Source organism: Myotis lucifugus, unplaced genomic scaffold (genome assembly GCF_000147115.1).
Source record: "Myotis lucifugus unplaced genomic scaffold, Myoluc2.0 scaffold_23, whole genome shotgun sequence".
NCBI lineage: Eukaryota > Metazoa > Chordata > Mammalia > Chiroptera > Vespertilionidae > Myotis > Myotis lucifugus.
The window spans coordinates 6,109,265-6,128,735 of NW_005871071.1; the positions used below are offsets into that span (position 1 = coordinate 6,109,265).

Here is a 19,471-nt window from a genome sequence, read left to right on the forward strand (position 1 = left end):
AAGTAGCGGAACAGTGTGGTTCTTGCTGCATTTTACAAATATGTATCAAATGTGTGCTGACACATTGTCTGGTCTCCTTCTTTTGTTGTTGTTTCCTGGAACAAATCACAAGAAATGCTGATCACATTTCTTTTGGGATTAGGAGTAGAGAGTTTTTACGTGCCCCAGTAATTTCTAATAATAAAAGCATAATATCCTAATTAGACTGGACAGCTGAACGACCTCTGGATGTCATTTCAGATGTCCTTCCAGACTAAGCTGCTGAGGTGGGGACTGAGGCAGAAGTGATTAGGGATGATCAAGCAGGCAGGCGAGTGGTTAGGGGCGATGAGACAAGCAGGCAAAGTGGTTAGGGGCGATGAGACAGGCAGGCAGGCGAGTGGTTAGGGGCGATGAAACAGGCAGGCAGGCAAGTGGTTAGGGGCAATCAGGCAGGCAGGCAGGCAAGTGATTAGGAGTCAGTGGTCCCAGATTGCAAGAGGGATGTCCGACTGACAGTTTAGGCCAATCCTGCAGTCGGACATCCCCCAAGGGGTCCCGGATTGTGAGAGGGTGCAGGCTGGGCTGAGGGACCCCCCCCTCCCATACTTGAATTTTGTGCATCGGGCCTCTAGTCTATCCTATATAATATCCTATATAATAAAAGGCTAATATGCAAATAGACTAAACAGCAGAACAACCGAACAACCAGTCGCTATGACGTGCACTGACCACCAGGGGGCGTGTGCGGAACATGGTGGGCGTTGACCGCAGCAGGATGTGAGCAGGTAAGCTGGGGCACCAGACCAAGGCGGTCACTGGTCGCTGTCATCAGGGCAAGCCTCTGGTGGTTACTGAAAATTCTTTGCTCCTGCCCAGTGCTTGCACCTGCTGCTGGCGCCAGCCCTGCTCGCACCCACTGCCAGTGCCTGGTGCCGGCCCCAATTGCTCAGAACCGTCAGTGGGTGCAAGCGGCAGTTGCCTGCCCCAATCACCCCTCAGGGCTTTTCCACCTCCCCCTGTTCCTGAGGGGAGATCGGGGCCAGCAGCTACCTCTCGCACCCACTGCCAGTCCCAGCCCTGCTCACACCCGCAGCCAGCACCGGAGTCGCCGCTTGCACCCACTGCCGGTGCCCTGCGCTGGTCCCGATCGTTCGGCACCATCAGCGGGTGTGAGCGGCGGCTGCCGGCCCTGATCACCCCTGCCTGTTCCTAAGGGGGGATCGGGGCAGCAGCTGCCACTCACACTTGCTGACAGCTCTGGCCCTGCTTGCACTCGCTGCTAGCACTGGCCCCAATCGCTTTGTGCCTTCAGCGGGTGTGAGTGGGGCAGTGCCGTCAGCGCATGGGAATGGCAGTGGCAGGAGCAGGGCTGCTGGCAGACAGGTGACCGGCAGGCTGCTACGGAAGGGCCAGGCAGGGGCATGGAGGATGGGCCAAGACCCACCCCTGTGCCTACCGCAGCCTCAGGGCCCATAGTTCTTTTCAAGGTGCATGAATTTGTGCACTGGGCCCCTAGTATATATATAAAAGCCTAAGTGACCAGTCAACTGGTCACTATGATGATGCACTGACCACCAGGGGTCCGACACTTAGCGCAGGAGTTGGACCCTCATGGTCAGTGCGCTCCTACAGCCAATCTCCTGCAGCCAGCCAACCTCCTGTGGTCCCTCCCCCTGATCGGGCTGGCTGGCCAACCTCCCACAGTCCCTTCCCCTGGCTGGCCAGGTAGTCAGTGCACTCTCACAGCCAACCTCCTGAGGCCGGCCAACCTCCCACAGTTTCTCCCCCCAGCCGTCTGGCCTCCATCAGCCCCAATCACAGGTCAGGCTGAGGGACCCCACCCATGCACAAATTCATGCACCAGGCCTCTAGTTTTTTAATATTACTGGGTAATTTTTTATAGAAGAAAGGCTCAACTTATTTCTTAATGTTTTCTAGGTAAGTTTTTAAAAATTTATTGTGGAAAGTTTCAGATATATATAAGAGTGTCTAGTTTCTTAATATTACTGGGTAATTTTTTATAGAAGAAAGGCTCAACTTATTTCTTAATGTTTTCCAGGTTAGTTTTTAAAAACTTATTATGGAAAATTTCAGATATATATAAAAGAGTGAATAACATAATGAAAATCTGTGAATTCATCACCCAGCTTCAATAGTTATCAACTTAATTCATCTGTAAATATTTCAGCATGTAACTATAAAAAATAAGGATTCTTAAGAAAACATATACTATTGTAAAGAAATTCTATTTATATCATCAAATACAATGTTCACATTTCCCTAGTGATCTCATAAAATGTTATACAGTTGATTATTAAAATATATATATTTTTATTGATTTCAGAGAGGTAGGGAGAGGGAGAGAGATGGAAACATCAATGATGAGAGAGAATCATGATTGGCTGCTCCTACATGCCCCCTTACTGGGAATCGAGCCTGCAACCCAGGCATGTGCCTTGACCAGAATCAAACCCAATGTGCTATCCATTGAGCCAAATCAGCTAGGGTGTTGTACAGTTTGTTTGAATCAAGAGGCCTGTATATTTGATTGGTTATGTTTACTTTAGTCAATAGTTTTTCCTTCTTTCTTTTTTTCCCTTGCAATTTATTTGTTTAAGAAGTCAGATACTTTCTTTTATTTTGGATTTTGCTGATTGTGTCCTTGTTGTGTCATTTAACATGGTTCTTTTTCTTGTGTTCTGTTTCCTAGAAATTGGCAGTTAAGATTTCAGAGCCTTTTATCAGATGTTTTGGTGGAAATATTTCATAGGTGGTGTCCATCAGGGGACTTGTGAAGTTAGCTTGTTTTGCTTTTTGTGTTATTAACAGCCATCAATGATCACTGCCTAGATGAAAAAAAAATATATTTATTGGGTTTGTTTTGTTGGTTTTTTTGTTTTGTTTTTTTTTTTTTAGAGAGTGGGGGGGAGGGAAGAGGGGAAAGAGGGAGAAGGAGAGAGAAAGAGAGAGATAAACGTCGATTTGTTGTTCCTCTTATTTGTGCACTCATTGGTTGCTTCTTGTATGTGCCCTGACTGGAGATTGAACCCGCAAGCGTGGTGTATAGGGACAAGGCTCTAAACAACTGAGCCACCCCACTGGGGCTGGCTTTTTTCCTTTTTATTTCATTAGTGGTTGTAAAATGATGATGTTCTAATAATGTGGTTTTATCCTTCTTTTATGAGCTAGAATATTTGTCTAGAGTACAGTCTCCCTTAGCAACTGTTTGATTACTCTGAAGCCCAGTAGTATGTATAGTGATGGGAACATAAATGTTTGATTCTTTTTATCAGTTTTCAAAATAATAGCTTGGTTCCCTAGCATTTTACAAAGTTGACCAATTAGATTTTATATTTTTAAAGGTTATTTTTGAACTCACAGATTTAGATAGACTTGTGTTTTAATCCATTGCAGTTTGTTATTATCAATGTTTAGTTTATTCATCTGTAATCAATGCAAGCCTTTTCAAATTTTGAATCTTTTTTATATTATTCCTTGATAGTTTGTTTGCTTTCTAGTTTGACAAGATATTTCAGGCTCATTTTGTGTATTTCCTGCCCTAAACATGGAAATGGCCATTGCTCCAAAGAATTCTGGTTCCTTTCAGTATGAAATTATATGGAGAGACCACAGCCTGGGCACAGGCGTTCTCATTGCTATTGGTTTGGTCATAATTTCTAGGCCATTTCAATGAATGGAGTTAGGAATTTATTTTCCCTAAGAATTCATGAGTTCATACTGAAATTTCAAATTGAAATATGGATTATAGTATTTTTTCTCTTTGGATTTAAAATTTGTGTCCTATAATGAAAAGCTTGTATTCTCATGGCATTAATATAATTATCTGCTACTTAATATGCATGTTATAGTTTCAGAATGATGATGTAAATATTTTTCATAATAACATTACTGAGAATAGTTAAAACTTTTTCTTTTTTTTCCAGTTTTTTGTTTGTTTTTATAATATGTACTACTAAGGATGTATAGTTAAATTACTTGTTTTAAAGTCACCTTATAGTTCCTCTCAGTGTGGTTGATGCTACCAACTTGATACCCAAAATCATTTCTCTAGTTTTGTTTTTGTGTGAATTTTTAAAAAAATTGATTTTCATTTAATGTTATATAAAACTAGGGCCCAGTGCATGAATTCATGCACCTTGAAACGAACTGTGGGTTGCAAGGCTGCGGTGGGCTCAGGGGCGGGTCTCGGCCCATCCTCTGTGCCCCCACCTGGCCCCTTCCACCACAGTCCCCGGTCCCCTGTCTGCCAGCAGCCCCACTCCCACCACCGCCGCTCCCATGTGCTGACAGGGCTGGCCCTGCTCGCACCCGCTGACGGCGTGGAGCAATTGGGGCCAGCGCCAGCAGTAGGTGTGAGTGGGGCTGGCACCATCAGTGGGTGCAAGAGGCTGCTGCCGGCCCCGATCGCCCCTCAGGAGCAGGGGGAGATGGAGAATCCCCGAGGGGCGATCGGGGCCAGTGCTGGGTGCCGGCAGTGGGTGCGAGCGGGGCCGGCACCAGCAGTGGGTGCGAATGCTGGGTGGGACTGCGGCGTGTGGGAGCAAAAAATTTTCAGTAACCACCAGAGGCTCTCCCCAATGACAGTGACCAGCGCCCCACCTTGGTCTGGCGCCCGTGCTCACCTGCTCACCATCCCGCCACAGCCAACGCCCGCCATGTTCTGTGCTCTGCCACCTTCTACTGAGGCCCGCCATGTTTTGCGCGCACCCCTTGGTGGTCAGCGCACGTCACAGTGACCGGTTGTTCGGTTATTCTGCCATTCGGTCTATTTGCATATTAGCCTTTTATTATATAGGATATTGACATCGTTTTAAAATAAAATATATAAAACCAAGGTATTTTTAGAGAAATCTAGCTTCTTCTTTCCTGACCTCTCTACCCTGTTCTTCCCTCCCTTTTAGGGAACCAATTAAGCAATTTTGTGTGTGTTTTCCTTCCATTTAAAAAATATAAGTGCTGCATGCATGTGTGTGTGTTCATATGGCCTCTCTACTTTCTCAGATAATAGGTAGTTTATAATATGTTGCTTTTTGTACCTTTATTTATATAGTATATCCTGGACATAACTCCATAGCAACACATAGGGAAATTCTTTTAGTTTCAGCTGTGAAGTTTTATTGATTATGTGGATGTACCATAGTTTAACTTATCCTGGGTTAATATTTATTTTGAGGAAATGCTGATATATTTTATTATTTTTAACATAAATACAAATTAATGTAGTACCTTGTGATTATATCTGCTTGATTTCTATAGTTATCATCAAATCTTGTAATCCAGTGGTGTTTAGTTTCTACAACTACCTTCGAACTCATCCTTTGCTAATTCGAAGAAACCTTGCCTCCCCTGAAGGAACTTTGGCAACTGTCGGTCTCAAAACTGAGAAAAACTTTGTTGATAAAATTAACCTCATAGAAAGAAAATTATTTTTTACCACTGCAAATGCTCATTTTAAAGTTGGATGTCCTGTTTTAGCCTTGGAGGTACTCTCCAAAATTCCCAAAGTTACCAAAATACCTGCTTTACCTACAAAAAAAGATCAACCTGATTTTATTTCTAAGAAAATGGTTGATATACCTTCAGAATCAAAAACTCTGAGTGATGGCAAAAGCAGTTCTGGCATTGATTGGTCAAATGTGACTTCATCACAATTTGATTGGAGTCAACCAGTAGTAAAAATTGGTGAGGAACCTCTTACTCTAGATTGGGGTGAAGATCATGACAGTGCCTTAGAAGAAGAAGAAAAAGATGCAGTTGGTTTAGTAATGAAAAGTACAGATGTCAGGGGAAAAGATAGACAAGAAGATCAGAAAGCGTCAGACCCTAATATGTTACTGACTCCTCAGGAAGAGGATACTGAAGGTGATACTGAAGTTGATGTGATTGCTGAACAACTAAAATTCAGAGCTTGTTTAAAGATTCTTATGACTGAACTGAGAACACTGGCTACAGGTTATGAAGTAGATGGAGGAAAACTCAGGTTTCAACTCTATAACTGGCTTGAAAAGGAAATTGCTGCCTTGCATGAGATATGTAATCACGAAACAGTTATTAAAGAATATGCCAGTAGAATATATTCTAAAGTAGAAAGTGATCTCCTGGATCAGGAAGAAATGGTAGACAAACCAGATATTGATCCCTATGAGCGTCACCAAATAGAAAGACGAAGATTGCAGGCCAAACGAGAGCATGCTGAGAGACGAAAATTGTGGTTGCAGAAAAACCAAGATCTCCTGAGAGTGTTTCTTAGTTACTGTAGCCTCCATGGGGCCCAAGGTGGTGGTCTGGCCTCAGTAAGGATGGAACTCAAATTTTTGCTACAAGAATCACAGCAGGTATGAACTTCATTTTGTTTTCAATCTTGGTCATTTTAACAATTTCAGTAGTTCTTCCAGTTATAGCTATAAAGCTCCTTTTTCTAGTTAATCTACTAGCTAATCTAGAGGAATATGTTCACTTCCTCTATAGGAGGCAGATATTTATTATCTACGTGATTCTTTTTAGACTAAAGTTTTGGGAATTAGGAGTAGGCTTAAAAGGAGACCACATCTATGTCATACTCATCTTTATCTTCTGTATCTAACATAGTACCTGGTATATAATGTGTGCTCAATAAATTTTTGTAGACGGGGCAATAGGTACATGCTTATACTTCTTATATTCTAATATCAATCACCAGTATTTTTATCAGGTAGCTATAAATTGTGTTTTTCTCCTCTAACTACTTTGAAAAAATAATCTATTACCCACAGGAAACTACAGTGAAGCAGCTCCAGTCTCCACTACCATTACCTACCACCCTACCTCTGCTTTCAGCAAGTATTGCATCAACAAAAACAGTCATAGCTAATCCTGTATTGTACTTAAATAATCACATCCATGATATACTTTATACTATTGCTCAGATGAAAACTCCACCTCATCCCAGTATTGGAGATATGAAGGTAATGTAAATTTTATGATCATTTGATATTGTACACACTGAGAAGGTAAATATACTTGTCTTACAATTTGAACTTAGAGGAAATATTTTAAACTGCTCTTATGTGCTACCTATTTACTCCTGATCAGTTCAAGAGACAATAGGGTGGCGAAGGCCTGTGGTAGGGGGCGGGGCCAGAGGGGTCAATGGGGGGAAAAAGGGAGACATACGTAATATTTTCAACAATAAAGACTAAAAAAAAAAAAGACTATTTGTCCAGTGAATGTAATTTAAAATTAAGTCTTCTCACTTCTGGAGAAGGCGACTTCCTTTAAGACAGGCAAGTACTCTTTTGGTAATAAAATTAATTCCCTAGATAGTATTCTCGCCACTTAACATTCCTTTAGATCCTCCATTCCCCTTAAATGAACCAGTAAGTTAGAAATGTAGGACTTATTTGCCTTCATACCAACATATTGTGAAAATGCAAGTTCAAAGAGGTATTTTGAGAGAACCAAGATTGATCAGAAATAGTCCAAGAGAAAGTATTCTTGTAACTGTTTCCCTGATGATTTTGTTTGCTCTGCAGTATTTAGGGATAATCAGAGTTTTGGCAGAGTTATTACCCAAAATTAGACCCATCCCTTGTTTTTAAAAACTTAAAAAATATATATAGATTTTAAGAAACCCTAGGGAACTTGGAGGCTCTGGAGAGCTGTCAGACTTCCACTGTGCGAGTCTACGTGTATCTGTGCTGTGATTTCTCCAGTTCCAGTGGCCAGTGCCACGTCAGGTCCCCAACATTTTTATTTTTAATTTCTTTTGTTTGAAAGGTGTGTTTGATCTCTGGTTGTACATTCTTCTGAAGGACCCAAGATTTTACTGGTCACATCAACCTATTAGAGACTTCTAATCCATAGCATAAATGAATCCATGTCACTATTCTAGCAGAGATTACTTAAATTATTTCTTAGGTTAATATGGACATATAGAAATGCATGAATGCATATAAATTCTAATTAAACATTTCCAATTCCTAGAAATTTAGATGAGGCTTTCTATGATTATGAAACTATTTCTGAAGTCCCTTCAAAATTTTAAGATTTTATGAGTCTGAAGATGTTATTTCAACATGGCATTTTAGAATGTGGTTTTTATATTATGTTGATAATTTTTAAACTTTCTAAATTAAAAATTCTAAGACTATTCACTACTCATAAGTACTTAGTACATTAGTTGCTTCTGGAAAATCAGCCCTTTCACAGATTGATATATTTTCTAAACATTTAATTCATTCTTATTGATAAGAACAAGTCTTTATTTTCATCAAGGGGAATTTCATAAGGCAAGCTTAAATAAAAACTCTGAAAAGCCTATACTTACTTTGATTCTGCTTTTTTTGCATATTACATTTTAAGCTAATTGTTAGCAAGCTGAATTAGCTTTGTTGTGGGCATGCATATAAAGTTGGGTGAGTCTTATTATAGAAGTTTTAAAGTACAGTTAGTAGTCTCATATAGGAGGATCTAGTCTTATGATATTGCTAGTTTCCTGGGTATTTTCTGATTTTTTAAGATATTACTGTTGTGTAGAAATGTTAGTACAAAATGTAATTGTGGCTGTTTTGGTTTTAGGTGCATACACTTCATTCATTAGCAGCATCACTTTCTGCATCAATTTACCAAGCATTATGTGACAGTCATAGCTACAGGTAAAAAAATAAAAATAAAAATAAATCGCTGAAAATAGTATTAATACAGCAAAAATATTAAACTCTTCCAGAATTATATTAAGGTTCTATTTTCTAGGGACTGAAAAATCCTCAGATATGACTGCCATGTTTACTCCCATAAATGAGAGAGAATGAAAAAAAACACACAAATATTTGTTTAGCTATTATTTAGTAACAACAGAGACATATAGAAAATGACAAATAGTAAATAGAAATTATCATCATCACTATCTTTTTGTTTCAAGAAGAGAAGTGTTCACTATCCAAAATAATTTAAAAAATCAGTTTTCTAATTTTTTTCTTTAGGAAATATTTCTTTTAACATTGGATTAACTTCTATTTATGTAGTTGGTTTTAACCAGAAAGAGGAAGTACTTTTGAAATATGAAAAGGTACATTCCTAACATTGAATTGTTAAAATCAATTTTATTTGCTAATTTACATATAATATGAGAGTCTTTGGGAGTGACATCCATTAGAAATTCTATAATGGTTTGAATTTTTTTAAATGTTAAGTTGCCTTCATCAGTGTGTACTTTGCATTTTAATGACTAGGGCTGTATAGGTAATAAGAAATTGAATCACTTGGAAAGGTGACCCAAATATAAATGAATTATATTAATAAATGAAAGCTTATACTCTACATAGGATTACATTAAATTCATGTTAAACATATGTCTAAATTTTTTTTTCTTGTAAATTCAGCAGCCTTTTGTGGAAAGATTTGATTTGCATTAGGAATTACCCTCTCAAAATGGCCTTTTTGATTTTAGCCTTAGGAGGCCTAAGTATTCCACTGACTTAAAAATGTAAATAAGAAAAAAACCATTTATTTAGTTGACTGTGGTCATTTTAATGCTCAAAGACAATTTGCTTGTTATGAATCTCTGGTTAAAATGCCACCAAATGAAAATTCATATAAATTTTTTTAAATGTGCATTTTCTAGTCCTTAAGCTATGATTAACTCTCAAGAGTGTCAGCTTTACTTTTGCTTTTCTATTTTCTTCAACTCTACAAAGATGAGGGAAGTAAATATTTAGGCACATTTTGGCTTTAGAATTAGGTATTTCTAAAATAAGATTCTCCAGATTTTAGTTCATATTTTAATTCAGGGTTAAGCTATCACAACTTTGCAGAGCTAAGAAATGCACCACAATAGTACCCTGAAACTTTCTAATATATCCTACTACCAACAGCAGTCTCCTTACCTCAAACTTTTATAAAAAATAAAAATGAATAGTAGAGAAAATATATTAAAGTATTAAGGGACATCTGGAAAAGATTAAATGTCATCTGTCCAACGTAGTAAAATTTGGTATTTTGTTTTAAAAAAATCAAACATTGGTAACTAATTTCAAGAGCTTTCTAAAATAAATTCTTACTAGAACAGTGAATGGAGTTTAAGAATTTTTAAATTATAATTATCTAAAATACATATGTATAAAGTGAAATTGCTTATTACCTCTATTATGATGATAAATAACTGGACCCTTATGTTTACTTTGGCAGTCAAACGGAAGGAAATCAGTTTACAGGAATGGCATATCAAGGACTTCTGTTAAGTGATCGTCGAAGACTAAGGACAGAAAGCATTGAAGAGCATGCAACACCAAATTCTTCCCCTGCTCAGTGGCCTGGTGAGAATTTCAGTGTTTTCTTTCTTTTTAAAAAAAAATCTATTTGGCAATTCTTTTTAAAAAGCTACCAACTGGTTTCCTGAATGTTGCGCTTTTTTGTGGATTTGGTGGTTTTTTGTTTTTGATGATGTTTTTTGCCATGGAGTAAGTACTTAGTACTGTAATGTTGTCTGGAGACTCCAGAAGTTGAGGCTTCAAAAGCAGCACTGTTGACCAGCATAAAAAAGCAACTTTAACATCTTTCGTAAGGGTGAGCACATTATCTTTCATATCCTTGGAAATTCTGAATTAGAGGTGTAGAGGGCAACAATCACAGAGATGTTCTCACAGATATATTAGAGAGAATACAATTGTTCTCAAGTATACATTTATGTTTTAGGACAGGAGTGATCATTTTATAGCACATATGCCATGCTATCCGCCAGTCCTTTTTCTCCAGTTAGCTCTCATTCTCTACATTTCAAACCTTCCCCACTTTCTTAATAGCCTTTTCTGGTTTACCATTGTCATTTAATTTTTACTCTATTTGCTTAATAACTCTGAGTTTACATGTTAGTGATCATTGTGAAGAGTGGCAGGAGAAAGAGGTGACAAACTCAAAGTGTGTATTTAAAATTCGTTTTTACATAAGTTTATAGAAACACTGTTGTCATTTTAGCTTTATATTGAAATAATTTCAGATTTTATAAAAAATTGCAAAAATAGTATAAAGGATTTCTCTCTAACCTTCATATAGAATTCCCTAAATGTTAACATTGTATTATACTGCTTTATCATTCATTCCTTCTCTTTTTCTCAGTCACTCACTTTGTGTGTGTGTATACATTATATACTAGAGCACGAAATTCATGCATAGTGTGTGTGGGTGGGGGGGTCCCTAAGCCTGGCCTGCACCCTCTCCAATCTGGGACCCCTTGGGGGATGTCAGACATCCCTCTCACAATCTGGGACTGCTGGCTCCTAACCACTCGCCTGCCTGCCTGCCTGATTGTCCCTTACCACTTCTGCCTACCAGCCTGATCACCCCCTAACTGCTCCCCTGCCAGCCTGATCGCCCCCAACTGCCTTCCCCTGCTGGCCTGTTCGCCCACAACTGCCCTCCTCTGCTGGCCTGGTTGCCCCCAGCTTCCCTCCCCTGCTGGCCAGTTTGCCCACAACTGCCCTCCCCCAATGGCCATCTTGTGGTGGCCATCTTGTGATGACGTCGCATGAGGGCGTGATGCCACCTAGGCTTTTATTATATAGGATATGTGTTTTTTTCTGAAATATTTGTAAGTTGCAAATATAATGCCCTTTTAAATCTAAATTTATCAGCCTTTCCTAAAAACAGACATTGTCTTGCATAACCCTAGTGTTACCAGTGAAACGACAACACCTCAGTTCTTGTTTTCTTGAAGGAAAGATTTCAATCAAGAGACAAAGTGCAGCAAAGCAAGCAAGAATTTATTGGCTGAAGCAAAAACACATTTAGGACAGTGAAACAAGGAAGGGCATAGAAGAAGCAACAGGAGAGCCTAGGCTGGGCTTCTTTGGCTCACTGGGAAGTCAGAGAAAAGGGGGATTGGGAGACAGGTTCAGGGGGTTAGCCTGGGACGAGCTGCCACTGCCCATTGCTCCCCTAGTCTCATGGGGACTTCGAAGGAAGAAGGGGAAAGGGAGAGTGCTCCCTGTGGGGAGAGTGTGCACTGGGTCCTTTATCCCAAGGGCATTTATCTCTCTTGCTGGTGGAAATCTTAGGGGAGGTCTCACGGGAGGGTCATAATAGAATAATCACCAGCTTTTCCAGGTGTGCTCTTTCAGGGTCATGGTCTCCACTGGTGCCAGGGCAGGGGTCATTAGTTAATGTAGCTGGTTCTGAGGCAGCCATGGCTTTACTTGTGTGATTTTGTGCTTTTCTAGGCCTGGAGTTGAAATACGACTAGATGTTATCTTTAGGGAGGAAAAGGTCAAGGGCTTCAAACCACATGACCAGTAATATGAAAGATGAGGGGTCCAAACCTCATGACCAGTGATATACGAGGGAAGGAGAGGTCACCCTGGGGGTGAGGTTCTTGTTTTCCCAGTTGTGCCCCTTGCTAGACACCCAGGGCTTTCTGCCCTGGTGAGTTTCTGTACCTGGCTCATCATCCTTGCTCTGCTCATGTCTGTCTAACTGCCTATAACGTTTGCACAGTTATAATTCAGCATCTTAACATTGATGCAATACTGTAACCTATAGATTTTTTTCACATTTCACTTTTTGTCCCACTAAATGTCCATGTAACATTTTAGTTGTAATTTCTCATGAGCTTCCTTTAATATGGAGTAGTTCCTCGTTTTTTCTTTATATGGTGTAGTTCCTCATTTTTTCTTTGGCACTTTTGAAGAGAACTAGTCAATTATCTTTTTAGAATGCTCCTCAATTTTTTTTTGATATTTTCTTAATATTAGATTCACATTATGTAATTTTGAAAGGAATACCACAAAAGAGATATTGTGCCTTTCTCAGTGTAAAATATCAAGGAGTACACAATGCCAGTAGGTCCCATTACTGGGATTACTGCCCTTGATCTCTTGGTGAGGTGGCTTCTTCCAGATTTCTCCTTTGTTAAGTTACTTTTTTTCCCCTTTGCAGTGAATAATTATCTTTTGAAGAGACAGTTTGAGACTGTAAAATATACTTTTATCCACGAATTCTAGCCTTTTGTGATGATTTTTGGCTGAATCAGATATTGCTGTGGGGTTACAAGATGGTGATTTTATAATTCTGTCATTCCTTCTACTTGAAATTATACTGAAATTGTTTGGTAAGGAAGAGCTTTCCCTTCTACCCTTTTAAGTTATTTATTTACTCATTTCTTATACCAGTATATAATATTGGAATCTTATTTTGTTTTATAGGTTATAAGCCATTCCTATCATTATTTTGTCACTCAAATTATGGAAATATGTATGTCATATAATATAGTTACAATAATTATAGTCAAATTGCAAATTTAGAATTTTTTCCTTCTTGAGCTTTATGCTGATAAACTTTTTATGGTATTATATATCCTTACAGGTGTGAGCTCACTTATTAATCTCTTGAGTTCAGCACAAGATGAAGACCAGCCAAAACTGAACATTCTGTTATGTGAAGCTGTTGTTGCTGTTTACTTAAGTTTATTGATACATGCTCTTGCCACAAATTCCTCCAATGAATTGTTTCGACTTGCAGCCCACCCGTTAAATAATCGAATGTGGGCTGCTGTTTTTGGAGGGGGTGTAAGACTTATTGTGAAGCCTCAAAGACAATCAGAAAGTATTTCAGGTAAGATTAATGTATGTAAATGTAAATAATTACCATTGTTAAAGATTTTTAACACTAAGAATTTCTATTTTGAAAATTAGTGATTGTTGAACTGTAATCACTCTTATTATGGTAGTAAATAACTAAACTCATGTTAGAATAAGAAATATACAATGAACAATTTTGTATACCAGGACAAAAACAGAAGTGGAGGAAAGGTAAAAGTAAGTTAGGAGACAATGTTAGGAATGAAGCCATGGAAAAAAGATAGTTTTTAATTAATGAAAGGATATTTAAAATTTTTTAAAAATTTTTTTCACCCTGGCCAGTGGGGTTAAGTGGTTAGAGCATCAGCCCTCCCACCGAAGGGTCTTGGGTTTGATTCCTGGTCAAGGACACATACTTGGGTTATGAGTTTCACTCATTCACCTGGTTTTTTTATTCTCTCTGTGTGTGTATGTGTGTGTTTTCCCTCATGGACTTGAATATATTTTTCATCTCACTTTTTAAAATGATAGGATATGGTGAGATGTAGACTAATGCCATAGGAAAGGTTTCCATCTTGGTGCTGAAACATAGAAATCATCTTGATTCATCTGTAGAAATGGTCATATTACAGATGAGCAATCAGTGGCAGTTTAAATGGCACAGGTTCTAACCTGTGTCCTTAGTGCCCAAGGTAGATTTAAGAGAATAGGTTGCTGTGTAAGTCAAGGTAAGAGAGGAGATCTCACCCACTCCTAATGCTTCTACTCCCATTATATGTAGGTGACTCTTAATCTTTACCTTTCTACCTAGTTGTAGTCCACCTTAAACTTAAAGTTTTCCCCCAAAATAATTTCTCTTCCTGAATTTTCTGTTATTTTTTATGGTAATTCATTCACACCAAGTTATCTACACTTTAAACCTCTGACTATGCATTCATATTTACATTCACTTAACACCTACTATCTGCCAGGCAGTGTTCAAGATTCTGGAGGTATGGAGTGAACAAAACAGACAAATGCTTTACCTTCATGAAGCTTACATCTAGTGGAGGTAAAATTAACAAATAAATAATATCTCAGGTCTGATAAGAACTCTGATAAAAATAAAGCAGAGTAAGTGGAGAGTGATGAGGGGGCGGTATGAGGACAGTTTAGTTAGGGTAGTCAAAAGGCACATTTCTGATTAGGTAGCATTTGAGCTGTCTTATGGTGTAGTTCCTCTAAGTATGTATTCGTATTTAGGGAAGTCAGTGATCACACCATGCTGAGCATTCTAGGCAGATGGAGCAGTGAGGGCAAAGTTCATGAGATAGGACTAAATTTGGCCTTTTCTAGGAACTACAAAGAAAGCCAGTCATGGGGTGAGGGTGGAGGAGTGTTTAGAGATGAAGTAAGGTCAGTAGCTGGGGGCAATGTCATTTAGGGTTTCATGTCATTGTATGGACTTTAGTTGTTTTTCTAAAGAAAGATAGGAAACTACTAGAGGTTTTTAGCATAGGAGTGACATAATCTATTTAGGTTTTCAAAAGATCTATTCTAGGTGCTGTGTGAATAGACTATGTGACAAGAATAAAAGTAGGGAGACTGGGTGGGAGGCTATTTTTAGGCCACTTAAAAGATAATAGTGGCCATGACTGGTGTTGCTAAGTGGTGAGAGCATTTGGCCCTTGCACTCTATTCCCAGTCAAGGGCACATACCTGGGTTGCAGGTTTGATCTCTGGCCCCAGTCAAGGCATGTGCAGGAGGCAACCAATTGACAGTCCCTCACTCCCACCCTTCCTCCTTCCTTCTCTCACTTCTTCCCTCTCTTTAAAAATCAATGGAAAAAATATCCTTGGGTGAGGATTTAAAAAAAAGACCAAAAAAACAGGTAATAATGAGTTACCATCAAGAATGAATGGATTTTATCATTTTGCAATATATGTAAATCAGACTATCATGCTGTACACCTTAAACTTACATAGTGATGCATGTCAATTATTTCTCAGTAAAACTGGAAAAAAGACTGGCAATACAAGTGTTGGCAAGGATGTTTAGCAACTGGAACTTTAATATGTTATTTGTGGGAATGTAAATATGCAACCACTTTAGAAACCAGTCTGAGAGTTTTTATAAATTTATCATGTGACTCACCCTGTGTCCCAACAATTCCCCTGTTAATTATTTACATAGAAGAAATGAAACCATAATTCACACAAAGTCTTATAAATAAATCTTTATGCAGCTTTATTCATAATAGCTCCAAACTGGAATTAACCCAAATGTCAGTCATCTAGTGAGTGGGTTCAAAAAAAAAAATGGGTAAACTATGGTATACACATATCATGGATTGTTACTCAGCATAGAAAGGAATGAAGTGCGAATATGAATATATGCTATAACCAGCATGAACCTCAAAAACATGCTAAGTGGAAGAAGCCAGACACAGACATCACACATTATATGATTCCTTTTATATGAAATATCCAGAATAGGTAATCCATAGAGACAGAAGCAGGTTAGTGGTTGCCATGGGCTAGAGAGAGGGAGGAATGGAGAGTGATTGCTTAATGGGTTTGGGGTTTTCATTTGGGGTGATGAGAATACTTTGGAATGAGATAGAGGTGGTGGTTGCATAACAATGTGAAGTACTAAATGCCACTGAATTGTACGTATTTAAATGGTTACTTTTATGTAAATTCCACCTCATTTAGAAAAAAGTTAAAGGGGGGTTAGCATAGGTCATATTCTGGATATAATGTGGAGTTACTGCTGATACTTGATGAATTGTGTGCGGTGTGGGAGAAGGAGGAGTTGACATAGAATTGTCATTTTCTTTGATGGGGAGATTTCGGAGTGGAGTGGGTTGATTTCTACTTTCTGGTTCTCCTATATCCAATGACTTCCTGAATCCTTTTGATATTTCATTTATGTATTCCTTGTATCTAATACTTGTTATCAGTGTTTACTACCTGCAGTATTAATTCAGGCCCTTCTTATGTCCTCTTGGTACATATTCCTTTCTAATTGATCAAAGAAACCACATCTCATCGTATGACTAGCTCGAGACATTTTTGGGAGAATGCCCATAGAATAAGCTTCCAGGCTCTTATCTACAAGCTAGTCTTGGCCTGACTCTAGACCAGTGGTTCTCAACCTTCTGGCCCTTTAAATACAGTTCCTCATGTTGTGACCCAACCATAAAATTATTTTTGTTGCTACTTCATAACTGTAATGTTGCTACTGTTATGAATCGTAATGTCAATATCTGATATGCAGGAAGGTCTTAGGCGACCCCTGTGAAAGGGTCGTTCGACCGCCAAAGGGGTCGCGACCCACAGGTTGAGAAATGCTGCTCTAGACTGTTGCCCTCCCTGATGCTTGTCTGGCAAAAGTAGTTTACTCAAACCTGTCATTTGTTTCTTTCGTCCCTTCCTCTTTTCCCACTGAGCCTCCGCCCTTTTAAGGCATGCTTTACATCCTACACATTCAGTGACTCTTTCTTGGTCAGCATAGCCAGAAATGACCACTCAAGCACTTTCCTTATGACTATTGAATATACCATTTATTTAGTACATTGTACCTAGAATTATTTTAGTACTTATTCTATACTGCAAAAAGACTGATCCATGGCAAGATATTCTTTATGCTCTGTCCTCATCTCTGCCATGATGGCTGGAACACTGATGGAGTAACTAGAAGACTTTAGAAGCACTAAACTCTTTAGATGCAAGTAGGTAATTTAGTCTGAACTAAAACATGGCAAAAGTGGTATGAAAAGTAAGGTTAATTTACTGGATTAATAATGGAAAATAAATGCTTTTCCCCCCCTCTTTTTTATCCAGCACCTTCTCTTCCTTCTGAAGACATAGATAAACACCGGAGGAGATTTAACATGCGAATGCTGGTCCCTGGAAGGCCTGTAAAAGATGCTACTCCACCACCAGTGCCTGCAGAAAGACCATCTTACAAAGAAAAATTTGTTCCCCCTGAACTTAGTATGTGGGATTATTTTGTTGCGAAGGTAAGGGACGTGAGGAATGCAGGTTTTGAGTGTGTCTGTTTTATGAACTCTTGCCGATGCATCACATAGGACTGAGGGGCAGCTTCTGGGCTGAACCACCATAGCTTAGACCAGTGATGGCGAACCTTTTGAGCTCGGCATGTCAGCATTTTGAAATACCCTAACTTAACTCTGGTGCCATGTCACATATAGAAATATTTTGATATTTGTAACCATAGTAAAAGAATGATTTATATTTTTGATATTTATTTTATATATTTAAATGCCATTTAACAAAGAAAAATCAACCAAAAAATGAGTTCATAGGTTCGCCATCACTGGCTTAGACATTTAATCTCTCACATCCAGAAACTGGGTATTCATTCAGTGAGCATCAGATACATGAGAATGATTAGATACCTGATATGGATGAGACAGACTGTATGGGACTTAGGTATAAACCGGAAGTCAGTTTATTAACATGTAGTCAGCATCATTATGTACCTGGAATACTTGTAGGTTCCCTTCATCTGATTATCATCGTTTCCCTGGTCAGCATAGAACTAGAGCAGGAGATATTTAGGGGTTTTATTGTTACCAGTCCAAAGAGGATACTCAAAATGTCAGAGTTTAGAGTAAGGAAAGGTTTATTGATCAAGAAGGTGCCAATCCAAATGAGAAAATATTTTATACAAAATAAAAATGAAAAGCAATGTAACCAAGTTTATGGAATGCAAATAAAGCAGTGGTTACAGGGAAATTTATAGTTTTGAATTCTTATATTAGGAAAAAAAGATTAAAATCAGGTATCAAAAGACTTACCATAAGAAGCTAGAAATATTAAAGAAAAACTAAAATAAAAGGTAGAAAATATTACAGATAAAAACAAATAAAATAATAGAAAACAATAATTTATCATGACAGAAAGGAGATTGGTGGTTTCCTGAAGCTGATGTTGAGTTGGAAAATTGAGAAAGAGCAATAGGAATCTTTGAGGATGAAGGAAATATTCTATATTTTGACTTGGGAAGTGGTTACATAAGTGTATGTATTTGTTAAAAAATCAAATTAATTGTATGTGTAAAATAGATAATTTTTATTCTAGATAAGCTATAATAAAGTTGATTTTAAAAAGTATTTTAGGAAATTGAACAGTGATAATATTTGAATAAGAGTTATGATTTATGTAAGATAAGATTATGATTATTTTAAAAATAAAAAATCCTTATTCAGTAGAAAAAAAAAAAGAAGGTGCCAATCCTCAAATCCTTCTTAAGAAAGTACAGAGTTCAAGTTTCTTTTATGTCAAGGGAAGGGAAAATGGGAGGGGCTATTTTTGTAAAATCTCAAGCCTCAAGCAGAATTTCTCTATGATTAGCTTGTCTGTAAGTAGGAGCTATTAGCCCAAAGGCTCTGGGGACAGCAGGCACAAACAGGATGGAGACAGAGAGACTGCGCATTTCACCTGTTACATTAGCAGGCCATGGTGTGGCCCCTGACACATCTCTGGTTCTCCAAGCAGAGGAAATGTCTCAGGGGATCAGAATCCTTATGGGGACTAGATCCATTATAGTCCCATTAGTATCATGTTGGGTACATCACTTGCTCTTTGGCACTTTGCTTTTACGAGCTCATCACCCTCTATTAATATTTTCCTCTTTATAAGTGTTAACACTGTGGTCACCTTACAGTAAGTGCGCAAGAGGGAATACATCCCCCATCATGCCTCCTCCCAATGTTAAGTTAGGACAAAGATAACCCAATTATATGTTTTAAAATAACTTTACCTTTTATTTCAGCCATTTCTCCCTTTGTCTGATAGTGGTGTTATATATGATTCTGATGAAAGTATTCATAGTGAAGAAGAAGAAGAAGATGATGATGAATTTTTTTCAGGTTCACGAATACAGGAGCACCAAGACCCAAATTCCTATAGGT

The 19,471-nt window shown here is 38.5% G+C and overlaps 1 protein-coding gene across 2 annotated transcripts in view; it reads left to right on the plus strand.

The window, feature by feature from the left end:
• The window catches only part of DMXL2 (Dmx like 2), a 113,030-nt gene that overhangs the window by 76,324 nt on the left and 17,235 nt on the right, over positions 1–19,471 (plus strand). For both annotated transcript variants that reach the window (XM_023751643.1, XM_023751644.1), the window contains exons 20-26: positions 5,260–6,338; positions 6,756–6,947; positions 8,560–8,636; positions 10,168–10,295; positions 13,336–13,584; positions 17,376–17,554; positions 19,333–19,469. In XM_023751643.1, the coding sequence (XP_023607411.1) occupies positions 5,260–6,338; positions 6,756–6,947; positions 8,560–8,636; positions 10,168–10,295; positions 13,336–13,584; positions 17,376–17,554; positions 19,333–19,469 (2,041 nt within the window). The remainder of the gene's footprint in view (positions 1–5,259; positions 6,339–6,755; positions 6,948–8,559; positions 8,637–10,167; positions 10,296–13,335; positions 13,585–17,375; positions 17,555–19,332; positions 19,470–19,471) is intronic.